Genomic DNA, 12,073 nt, shown 5'->3' on the forward strand with positions numbered 1-12,073 from the left:
GACAGAGGCCCAGCCCAGGCTGGAATACAGTGGTGTGATCTCAGCTCACCACAGCCTCTGCCTCCCCAGTTCAGACAATTCTCGCTCCTCAGCCTCCCAAGTAGCTGGGACTACAGGTGTGCACCACCATGTCTGGCTAATTTTTGTGTTTTTAGTAGAGACAAGCTTTCACCATATTGGCCAGGCTGATCTTGAACTCCTGACCTCAAGTAATCTACCTCCCAACATGCTGGGATTACAGGCATGAACCACTGCACCCAGCTTCCAAATCTTTTACTAATAGCTTTTCTATGGCTAAAAATACAAATACAAAGATTGTGTTTTTGTATTTGAGAAGATAGTTTGGGGGATAAATGTATAGCAAGGGACATAACCTCTTTCTAAGTCTTTCTCTTGGCCCTTTTTTTGGGGGACGGGGGAGTAAAATACATATAACAGAAAATGTGCCTTTTTTTTTTTCTTTTTAATATATAGAGATGGGGTTTCCATGTTGGTCAGGCTAGTCTTGAACTCCCAACCTCAGGTGATCCTCCCACCTCAGCATCCCAAAGTGCTGGGATTACAGGCTTGAGCCACCAGGCCCGGCCTAAAAAGTACCTTTTTAACCATTTTTAAGTGGCATTGAGTACATTGATATTTTGCAGCTATCACCCCTATCTATCTCCAGAACCTTTTCATCATCCCGAACTGAAATTTCCTATTAAGCAGTAATTTCCTATCACCCCTTCCCCCAGCCCCTGATAATCAGTTTTTCTTTTTGTCTTTATGAATTTGACTACTTTGTGTACCTCATATAAATGTAATCATACAATGTTTGTCCCTTTGTTTCTGATTTATTTCATTTAGCATGTCTTCAAGGTTCATTCATGTTATAGCATGTATCAGAATTTCATTTTCAAGGCAAAGTAATATTCCATTTCATGTATATACCACATTTTGGTTATCCATTCATTCATTGATGGACATTTGTGTTGTTTCTACCTTTGTTGTTGTTGTTGTTGTTGTTGTTGTTGTTGTTGAGATAGGGTCTTGCTCACCCAGCTGGAGTTCAGTGGCGTGATCACAGCTCACTACAGCCTCAACCTCCTGGGTTCAAGCAATCCTCCCATCTCAGCCTCCTGAGTAGCTGGGACCACAGGTGTGTACTACCATGCCCGGCTAATTTTTTGTAAGACAGGGTTTCTCTATGTTACCCAGGCTGATCTCAAACTCCTGGACTCAAGAGATCCGCCCGCCTCAGCCTCCCAAAGTTCTGGGATTACAGGTGCGAGGCACCGTGACCAACCCTAGGTTGTTGCTACCTTTTGACTCTCACGAATAATGCTGTTATGAACATGGTTCTACATATCTCTGTTCAAGTCCCTGCTTTCAGTTCTTCTGGGCATATACCCAGAAGTGGAGTTGATGGATCAAATAATAATTCTGTGTTTAATTTTTTGAGGAACGGTTACACTATTTTCCACAGCGGCGATACCATTTTATATTCCTATCATCAAAGAACAAAAGTTCCAACTTACCCACCTCTTCACTGACACTTGTTTTCTATTTTATTTAATAATACCCATCCTAATGGATGGGAAGTGGTATATCATTTGGGTTTGATTTGTATTTCCCTAATGATTAGTGATGTTGAATATCATAGGCAATGTGTATTCACCTGTTTGCTCTTTTTCTCTTATTTTTTTCAGTTCCAGCTACTCTGCAATGTTTGCCCATTTTTAAATCAGGTTGTTTGGTTTTTTAATTGTTGAATTGTGGGAGTTCTCTGTACATTCTGAATATTAATCTTTAATTAGATATGTGATTGCAACTATTTCTCCATTCTATGAATTACTTTTTGACACTACTGTTAGTGTTCTTTGATATACAAAAGGTTTTAATTTTTATGAAGTCCAATTTATTTTTAATTTTGTTGCCTGCCTTTGATGTCATATTCAAGAAACCATTGCCAAATCCAATGTCATGAAACTTTTCTGTGGGAAGGCTTTTACTGGTGCTATAGCTCAGATAATCACAAATATTTAGTTACTCTGAGTTACCAAACAGAAAAGCAGACCATTTGAAGATGTAGCCTATCCAGTGGAAGAACTTATCCCCACAAGCTTATAGGAGAGCTACGTGTCTAAAACTAAGCTAACAGACAAATGGGAATCTCTCCTTGTGAGTTGCAGTGATGACTTTAGTGATGCATAATAAACATTATGAAAAGCTTGTTGGGTAATTCCTTTTTAAATGACAAAGGTTAGTTATTGTCTGAAAGCTAGTTCTTGAACTTTGATGATTCCATTTAAAGTTGACAGTTTATAGTCAATACCTGTGTAGCCCAGCACAGCAAAGGCATCCGTTCTGGTGGCTCTGGCCACAGTAGTTTGAATCCTTTCCCCAGCCCCTTCAGCAGTTTGAGCTGGAAAGCAATGGTAAGGAAATCTTCATCTTTCTGCAGCCTCATCTCTGTATACAGTATGAAGTCCTAGAAGCTGCCCAGCTGGCCATAGAGTCCTTGGATGGCATTCTGCTAGATGGTACCCGCATCAAGGTAGGGTGACAAGAGAAAGCCAAAAGCAGCCCCCTTTGCTCAGGTCTGGCCTACCACAGCCTGTATTTGTAGTGTCTGAGGACATATAGGAAACACCCTCAAGAGGCTCAGGCACAAGACTTTTACTATGAAAAGTCTTCAGCCAAGTCTGACATTCTCCTACTGGCAGTGACTGAAGACATAACAGCTTTCATTTTTGTCAGAAATCATCGTAGGCTAGATTGGAGTCTTTCTTGTATTCTGTATTACTACTTAAGCCCCAAATGGCTTATTCTGGGTGGTTCTTTGTGGTTGCCCTTTCCTTCATCTTTCAGGGAGATCAAATGATGGTATTGTGAAGTTTCTTATGCACATAAACAAAATTTCATTAAGGGTTGGAGGCAGGAAAATGAAGAGAATATATTTACATGGAAATATATATATGTATTTATCAATTAAGTCTAATATAATTCAGTGAGACAGTTATCTTTAGTTTCCTTTTACAGAAAAGGAAGGAAACTGAAAAATGAAGTTATTAGTAATGGCAAAATCTGCAATTACTTTTGCATCAACCTGATACTTGCTAGTATCCAACAGGCCTGAAAATTAAATTGATTTTCTACAACTAATACCAACTTTCCATGGTTAGGTGCAAAGGCCTGTGACAGAGCTCACACTTGATTGTGATACCCTCGTGCATGAGCTGCAAGGAGATTCTGAAAATCAAGGCACTCTATATCTTTCTGGAGTGAGTGAAACCTTCAAAGAACAGCTGTTGCAGGAGCCCCGCCTCTTTCTTGGCCTGGAAGCTGTGATCTTGCCTAAAGATCTTAAAAATGGAAAGCAGAAAAAATACTGCTTCCTGAGTAAGTCTATGCTATTGAATGTAGCTTTGGGGAAGGAAACAGGTTGAGGTCAGAGAAGGGAAGATTCCCCTCCTGGGCTGGACCAGGGCAGGAGTTTTCTGTCCTTCTCCCATGGCCCTGGCCAGGCAGCTTGGATGGTGATCGCCTTTTTTGGCCCTTAATAACATAAGGTGGGCATTCTTACTTTCAGAATTCAAAAGTTTTGGCAGTGCCCAGAGGGCCCTCAACATTCTCACAGGCAAGGACTGGAAGCTGAAAGGCAGGCATGCCCTAACCCCCAGGCACCTCCATGCCTGGCTCAGAGGCTTACCACCTGAATCAAGTCCCCCAGGACTTCGCGTTGTACCTCCCCGCTTGGAACAGGAGGCCTTGCAGGTGAGTGAGTGAAGGTGTCTTGGAGAAGGTGTCAGGAGAGTTCTACTCAGTGACACTTAATCCTTTAATCTTTTTTTTTTTTTTCTGTCCTGGCCTTGGTCTTATTTCACTTTGCAGCTTCCTCTAGTCCTGGCCACATCTCCTTTTCTCCCAGATCTCTCATACTTTTGCCCCCTCCATACTTGCTAAACTTAGGTTTTTAGTCTTCCGGGTCTTCAAGGGACTTTGAGGGACCAAGGCAGGAGGTCAGAGAGCCAGATAATTACTCAGTGATCTAGTCTAGGGTTTCCAAAGTGTGGTACACACACAAGATAAATTGTGGTTGTCATAGATGGTCTTTTTTTTGTTTCCACTTTTATGGTTATGGACTTGTCTTTTTATTCTATCTAAAACATCTGAATAGACTTGTTTTGCTAATACTTGTTAAGGTATACAACAACTACATTGAGCCTATGATTTTGTGGATGGTATTAGTTAGACAAGGCTAAGGAAGAAATTAACTCACTTTATGGAAAAATGTTAGAGGGATACATAAGCAGAAGGGTAGAGGTAGAAGGTGAATGGTTGAAGCTTGGGAAACCTTGTCTTAGTCTAGTCTCTCATACTTAGCAGATAAAAAGTAGGGGCTAGAGTTGGTAAGTCACTTGCCCAGGATCACAGAGACTTAATGGCAGAAGCAAGACCAGAGCCCTCATCAGCAATGTGGCTCCCCTTCTTTGGGGCTCTAGAAGACCCATCTGGAGGAAAGGATAGTAGCCATCCTCCCCTGATGAAGTCCTAAACCAACTCGGAGGCCTGGAGATACTGGGTCAGCAGAGAACCTGCAGTGTGCGCTCCAGCATTAGACAAGGGATTTGTCTGGAACCTTTACTGGAATCCCGTAGCCTTAAAGCCGGAGGAAGAGTGTTACAGCCCTTCCAAAGGTAACCAGAGAGTGTTCTGGCTGAGTGTTGACACATGGCTTTGATCCCAGACTCTGAAAGTGGACCATCCGAAGATAGCAGCCTGGCGCTGGGGCCAGAAGATTGTAAAGCTCTACAACACATTGTGCCCGGGCACACTCTGCCTCATCCTACTGCCAGGAACCAAGAGGTAAGTACTAGAAAGGGTATCCCTTCAGGACTATGTCCCCTGGGTTTCAGCTGTTCTTAGAGAAAAAGCCTTTTCCTGATATTAGGCACATTCCTTACATGAATCGTCTCTTTAATTCTCACAGTTCTAAGACACAGGCATTGTATTCCCATTTCACATTTATATGCTCTTGCATAACTACATTTATTGGTCCCTCAAGGAGATAGCTTATCCCCAGTTAAAACCAGGGGTCTTATGTCCTTCTTACTCCTCTCTGGAGTAAGAAGTAGCTGCTAACTCCACTTGAGTTAAAAAAAAGTAAAGCCTCAGAACAAGTCCTAAGGCTTAGGTGTAACCTCCCCACATATGAGGATTGTGTTCCTGCCTTCTATATCATTTACCCCACTGACACCTCTGCTTTAAGAAATAACAGGGCCCGTTTGGCTGATTCTAAGCCTGAGGAATACTGGAGCAGGATACTGAGTCTAGTTCCAGCTTAATCACCTATCTCCTCTCACAAGTGGCCAAGCTACTTCCCCACTGTAGGTCTCAATTTCCTTTCAGTAACATGAGGGATTTGGAATAAATCAGTAATTTTCAAACCCTTTTAACTGTAAACCCTTTCTTTAAAGAAAAATTGATGTTAAATCTTAAAGCATAAAGATGGGCAGTTTTGGAATGAGTGAGTGGGCAGCTAAATGAATGACTGTATATTGGAGGAGGAAGGGAAAGAAGACAGTGGCTTATTTGAACAATTTGTAAACCTTGGATGTGTTAATTTAAAAAAAATTCTTAAGATTCTGACATCTGGCTGGGCACAGTGGCTCACGCCTATAATCCCAGCACTTTGGGAGGCAAAGGTAGGTGGACAATTTGAGCTCAGGAGTTCAAGACCAGACTGGGCAACATGACAAGACCCTGTCTCTACCAAAAATACAAAAAAGCCAGGCGGAGTGGCTCATGCCTGTAATCCCAGCACTTGGGGAGGCTGATGCAGGCGGATCACTTGAAGCCAGCAGTTTGAGACCAGCTTGACCAATATGGTGAAACCCCATCACTACTAAAAATACAAAAATTAGCCAGGTATGGTGGTGCATGCCTGTAGTCCCAGCTACTTAGGAGGCTGAAGCAGAAGAATCACTTGAACCTGGGAGGCGGAGGTTGCAGTAAGCCGAGATCACGCCACTGCACTCCAGCCTGGGTGACAGAGTGAGACTCCATCTCAAACAAATAAACAAAGACGCAGCCAGGTTTGGTGGTGTGTGCCTGTGGTCCTAGCTACTCGGGAGGCTAAGGCACGAGAATCACTTGAACCCGGGAGGCAGAGGTTGCAATGAGCTGAGATTGCACCACTGTACTTCAGCCTGGGCTATAGAGTGGGACTCTTGTCTCAAAAAAAAAAAAAAAAAGATTCTGACATTGTAAGAGTTGAGAGAGCATGAATACCTCTGGCCTTGAAGCTGGATCAGAAATTCATATCCTGGCATAAAGTTCTTTTAACATGTATCTGAGGGCCATTAGGGGGATGGTCTACCTGCTGGGCAGCTTGAAAGAACTGCTTTCTCTGAAAAGCAGAAACAAGTATTAGGTGTTTAGATTGAGGGGAAGAAAACATCTTAGACCAATAGACTTTAAACAGGCTTATGGGTAAGCTAACAGGAACAGGGTAAAAAGTGACCACAAGTTGCCAGTAAAAGCTTTTTGGTTAAGAGGTGGACTCTGGGGAACAGACAGACTTGTCCTTGGATAGCTCCTCAGGGGCAGTGTATGGTGGTAGGTGGGCTGGGTGTTCATGTTCCAATGTAGAATACTTAGACTGCAGTCCGCCACTGTGTAGGTAAACTAAGTGAAGAGTAGCCCAAATCATTGTTCTTCCTAGATATCCCACAAAGGGTGAAGCCAGAGGAGAAAGTGCTAGGGTTAGAGGGCAAAAACATTTAAGTTGTGACTGAGACAAAGATCCTAAGATAAGTTTGAGAAGTCAGGAGAATTAAACCTCTCTGGAAGCAGCAAATCCTGAGGTGAAGAAACCTGAACTAGTCCTATCTTTTAAAAGTCACATTCTGATTTCTGTAGACATACTGATCAAACTCACAGCAGTAGTATGCATTTCCCCAAGTTGTGGAAGCTTGCTGTGTGACAGACTTCTGTGGGCCTTGTTTGTGCAGCTGTGTCTATGATGGCAGCAGATACTCTTGGGAAACCTTGGGAAAAAAATGAATAGCTAAAACAATAGAAGGCTTCCTTAGGCTGGGATCTTGACTCGCCTCTTAATCCTTACATTTTTGGTAGTGCTTAAATTAATATTTAAAACAACAGTAATTTATCAAACCCAGGTACTGTGCTAAATTCTTTCATATGCATTTTTGGTTGAGGTTCTTAGAATCTTTATTCAACAAAGTAGAGAAAAAGTCTCAGATTAAGCAGTTTTCTAGGGTCACAGAGCTAGCAAGTGCACAGTCAGGACTTGAACCCTGATGGTGTGTCTGACTCCAGAGCAACTCTCCTGCCTTGAAGCTCTAGTTCTCCATACACACAAGTCTAGTGTTTGCAAGTTTAATTTCAGATATCAGGTGGAGACAGATTCTGTGTTTGTCTTTGCCCATTTCTGCCTGCTTTGCCTCAGAGACCTCCTCAAAGTGGCAGGGAACTAACATGTATTGAATGGCTCCTAAATTCCAAGTACCATGTCAGATTTCCTACAACAAGCATTATTAAATAAGTTAATGTTTTTTAACATTTTTCAAACAGCCACTGGCACCTAGCAGGTGCTACAAAAGTATGAAATGAACCAAGATTAAGATTCTTAACAGCAATTTATAAGGGCTCTAATGACAGATTGCTATTATTGATATCCTGGTTCTGTTACTTTACAGTGGTATGACTTGAGCAAGCCATATAATGTCTATGAGCTTGTTTACTTTTTAAATGAGGATAACACTTGTACCTGCATCAGTGAGCTGTTTTGAGGATAAATGAGACAAGTGCTTAGAACAATGCTTAGCATGTAGTAAGTGCTCAGTGTATGTTTGCTATTGTTGGTCCTCTTCACTAAATCCCTGTGAGATAGTAATTTAAATATATTCATTGTTTTATAGATATGCCTCATATCTCTTAATAGGTAGATGTAGGATTTGAATCTAGGCCTCTGGGACTCATCAGTGCTTTTTCCATTAAACCACCTTCAGCAGGCAGCTTTCCATAAATCTTCCTGCCCTCGCCTGATGGCACACATACACATACTTGCAAAAAAATCTCTAGGCATTTATAACCATTCATTAAACCTTATGGATAAAAACCTACTTTTTTTCTCATTTATTGCAGCACTCATGGTTCACTCTCTGGCCTAGGACTGATGGGAATAAAAGAGGAAGAAGAAAGCACCAACCCAGGCCTTTGTTCATGAGTCTGCCTGCCATGTTTCCATGTGCCATTTCTTACCCCTTACAGACAATGGCAAAGAATGTGGTCAGGCTATAGCCTCTCCAACCAGCAGACAGCTTTTGTGGAAACGTGGTATAGCAGCTAAAAGAGTTAATCTGTTTATATGGCATGTATAAGTTTTCAATAAATGCCTAAAGTTCAAGCATAGTATGGGGATGTCCACAGATTGTTTATGTCATTGAGTTTATATGCAGAGGCACAGTAGCAGGTGCTCATTCCATGTAGTACCCCATTACGTGGTATATACTAATAAGGAAACCAGGAGGAATGATTTCTGTATGCAGAAAACCAGTCAGTTATGCAATTTGTCAAAGTTGTGATGTCTATGAAGCAAATTTCTTTAAGATAAACTGTTTTCTTATTGATAGCTCTTATAAAATTGAAGGACAATGATAGACTGAAATGAAAATTCTGGCAAGTCCATCAGGCAGTGGAGTGGAAGATTGTTTTAGTTTTTTTGTTTTGTTTTGTTTTGTTTTTTGAGACAGAGTCTTCCTCTGTCTCCAGGCTGGAGTGTAGTAGCGTGATCTCGGGTCACTGCAACCTCTGCCTTCCGGTTCAAGCAATTCCCCTGCCTCAGCCTCCCGAGTAGCTTGGGTTACAGGTGCGCACCTTGATGCCTGGCTAACTTTTTGTATTCTAGTAGAGATGGGATTTCACCATGTTGGCCAGGATGGTCTCGATCTCTTGACCTCGTGATCCACCTGCCTCGGCCTCTCAAAGTGCTGGGATGGGATAATAGGTGTGAACCACCACACCCAGCCTTTTTTGTTTTGTCTCCCTCTCACCAAGCTGGAGTGCAGTGGTGCCATCTTGGCTCACTGCAACCTCTGCCTCCTGGGTTCAAGCGATTCTCCTGCATCAGCCTCCCGAGTAGCTGGGACTACAGGGGCACGCTACCATGCCTAGTTAATTTTTTTATCTTTAATAGAGATAGTTTCACCATATTGGCCAGGATGGTCTCAATCTCCTGACCTCATCATTGGCCCATCTTGGCCTCCCAAAGTGCTGGGGTTATGGGCATGAGCCACCGCTCCTGGCTGATTCTTTTAGTTTTTTTAACTAGCCCTGGAAACCCCTTCCGTGCCACTTTTAGGAATCCTCCTTCCCTTCAGAAGGTGGCTGCAGTGCCACCCTTCACCAGAAGGTGCCTCCATCACACCATCTCTCTCCCTGGTAACTGGAAACTTGAAATTCAGTAAAAGCCAGTGCTCTGCGTTTTAATCAACTCTCAAACTGATAACAATCTGTGCTGGAAAGGACATGGGACATAGGCACCCAATTCCAAAACCAGTAGAGATATTAACTGCCCTCCAGAAAAGATGAATCTGGCATACAGTATGTATCATACCCAAAAACCTTGTAGATTGCTCTGTATACTGAGACCCTGCAATTCTACTTCTACAGCATTATCCTAGGGTACTAGGATAGTTACATAAAAACATGTAATGAAAGAGATAGCACAGAGTTATTACAGTGGAGTTCTAGGTAGCCGGTTCTGAAGTGTGTGTGTGTGCCTGTGAGAGTGAATAAAATCTTCAGTGAAAGAGATCTTCAAGAAGAGGCAATAGACCTCTAGATCTAGAATGCTTGACTTTGAATCCCAGCTTTTTAAATTATTAGTTGTGTGAACTTAAATAAATTACTTAACATTTCTGTGCTTGGGATAATGATGTGTATCCCAGATTACAGATTAAGGAGATTATATATTCACAGAACTGTGTATGATTTGTTGTATGAAGTCTGGAAGGATACAGAATAGCATGTAGTTTGAGTCCACTTTTGTAGGAGAAAATGTACATAGCTATACATAGACTTCTATCAAAACCTACAAGGCTATATGCCAAAATGTTAACAGCATTTATCTGTGGCTAGTGGCACTGACAAATTAGGTTTTAACAAATGCTTTTCTGTGTGTAGATTCGATTTTTCTTAACATTCAACATACATTGCTTTTATAATCAGAAAATAATTCTTACCAGCTGCTGTCAGGAGAAGAAGAAAAAGATAATTCTACTTAAAATTAACTCTTAAGGTTGGGCAGTTGGAGCAGTGTTTAACCCTGTAAATGTAGCTTCATAAGATCTGATCCTATATTAAAGTTTAAATGTAGCTTCTATAAAACCTGGCCCTGTATGGAACCAGAGCTGCAGAGCTTGACTGGGGATCAAACACTGCAACTTGATTCAAGTCCCTTCATTAGGAGGAAAGTTCTCCAGGTGAACTGCCAACTTCCGCTGCAAGGCCCTGAGAACAACTTGAAACTGACAGTGTTGTTGGGTTCCTTCCTGCCCAACTGAATGCCAAAGCTGTGGGAGCTTACCTGCTGTTTACTTCTTGAGGCCCAAGTCCTAAGAGACAAATTAAGTGCCTGCTGTGGATATGAACAGGCCTGGGTCAGAGCTTCACCTCCCACACACACCTAAGTATTTTTGGACAAGTCACTTAACCTCATGTGAGGCTATTACCATAGCTGTATAAAATGAGGAAAGAACTACTTTTGATTATTGAGAAGTCAAAAGATCCAGTTTGTGGCAAATGACACAGTAATGCACTATGAATTATCTTCTCTCTCTGGGCCTCAGTTTTCTCACCTTTAAAATGGGGGAAATTAGTACTTTATAAGGTTATGGGTATTAAACTAGGAAAAGACAAGATTAAGTCTTCAATAAATGACATGCTTTTTTACTAAGCATCATCTCCCTGTACCAAGAGCACTCCTCTTGCTCCCAAGAATAGCCAAGGCCATTTTTTTTTTCTTAGGAGAAAGGGTAGGGCTAGAGGTCTCCCCCTAGGATCCAACTCCAGAACTCTGCAGAGATGGGCCTGCATCCCAAGGCCTCTGAGACCTCAGTCTGCACACTCTGTTCTTTCGCCTGATGCTCCACCTTTTGGAAGCCAAAGCTGCCAGCTTGGCCTCTTGCAAAACACACATTCCATTCATAAGTGCGTTTGTGCATTTTTCCTCCCACACCCTTCTAGGCAGCCAGCACAGAGCTGCCAAGGCGGCTGCTGGAGAAGCAGCTCCTTACAGGAGAAAAGCAACTCCAAGGGCTTGTACACAATTCATGTTTAGGCTTTGAACACATTACTCCCATTTTCTGGTCTCTTTGCCCATAGTGGGATTGTTCATTTTTGTCTCCCTTTTTGTAAATAACCTCTTCCCTATTATAAAGGAAACCTATTAATGAAAATTTGAAAAATACAGAAAAATTTAAATCACAACTGATCCCACCATCCAGAGTCAATGACTGCCAATATTTTATGACAATTCTATTTTTCCATGATAGAAACTTATTATTCAAAAGCAGTTTTAATAGCTGTATAATATTCTAGCATTGATGCATGGCATAATTTCTAAAACAGTCCCTTTTGACATTGAAGTTGTTCCCAAATGATGCTGCCAATGATATCCTTGCACATACATCCTTGGCAGCTTTCTTTTAGGAAAAGTTTGTAAGTGAAATTATTGGCTTAAAGAGTATGAATACATGCTTTTAATTCCAAAAAGGCTTTTACTGTTTACTAGCATAGATTTCAAATTTTTGCCAATTTAAGTTTTTCATTGTATTTTTAATGTCTGTTTATTTGAAAATGCATTAGATTGACAGTCTGCTTTTTTTCCCAGAAGGTTTTTGGTCAATTATTTTTCCTAAGTGAGTTGTGCATATCCTTTCCCATTTTTCTGTGGGGAAGCCAGGTACTTTTCCATACTGAAGTTTTAAGAGCATCTTATGGATTCACTATACTGTCCATTTATAAACTATTACAAATTTTAGTTTGCTTTTTTTTTTTTTTTTTT

General features: G+C 41.5%; 1 protein-coding gene across 5 annotated transcripts in view; it reads left to right on the forward strand.

Moving 5' to 3' along the window:
* The window catches only part of REXO5 (RNA exonuclease 5), a 52,315-nt gene extending 43,894 nt beyond the window's left edge, over nt 1-8,421 (forward strand). For 4 of the 5 annotated variants that reach the window (XM_017534322.2, XM_037740558.1, XM_037740557.1 and 1 more), the window contains 5 exons: nt 2,444-2,536; nt 3,165-3,381; nt 3,572-3,756; nt 4,730-4,848; nt 8,152-8,421. In XM_017534322.2, the coding sequence (XP_017389811.1) occupies nt 2,444-2,536; nt 3,165-3,381; nt 3,572-3,756; nt 4,730-4,848; nt 8,152-8,233 (696 nt within the window). In that variant the 3' untranslated portion in view covers nt 8,234-8,421. The remainder of the gene's footprint in view (nt 1-2,443; nt 2,537-3,164; nt 3,382-3,571; nt 3,757-4,729; nt 4,849-8,151) is intronic. The other variant, XM_017534324.2, reaches the window with a different exon arrangement.
* The last annotated feature ends 3,652 nt before the right edge of the window (nt 8,422-12,073 follow it).

Source organism: Cebus imitator, unplaced genomic scaffold, assembly GCF_001604975.1.
Source record: "Cebus imitator isolate Cc_AM_T3 unplaced genomic scaffold, Cebus_imitator-1.0 Scaffold85, whole genome shotgun sequence".
NCBI classification, from domain to species: domain Eukaryota; kingdom Metazoa; phylum Chordata; class Mammalia; order Primates; family Cebidae; genus Cebus; species Cebus imitator.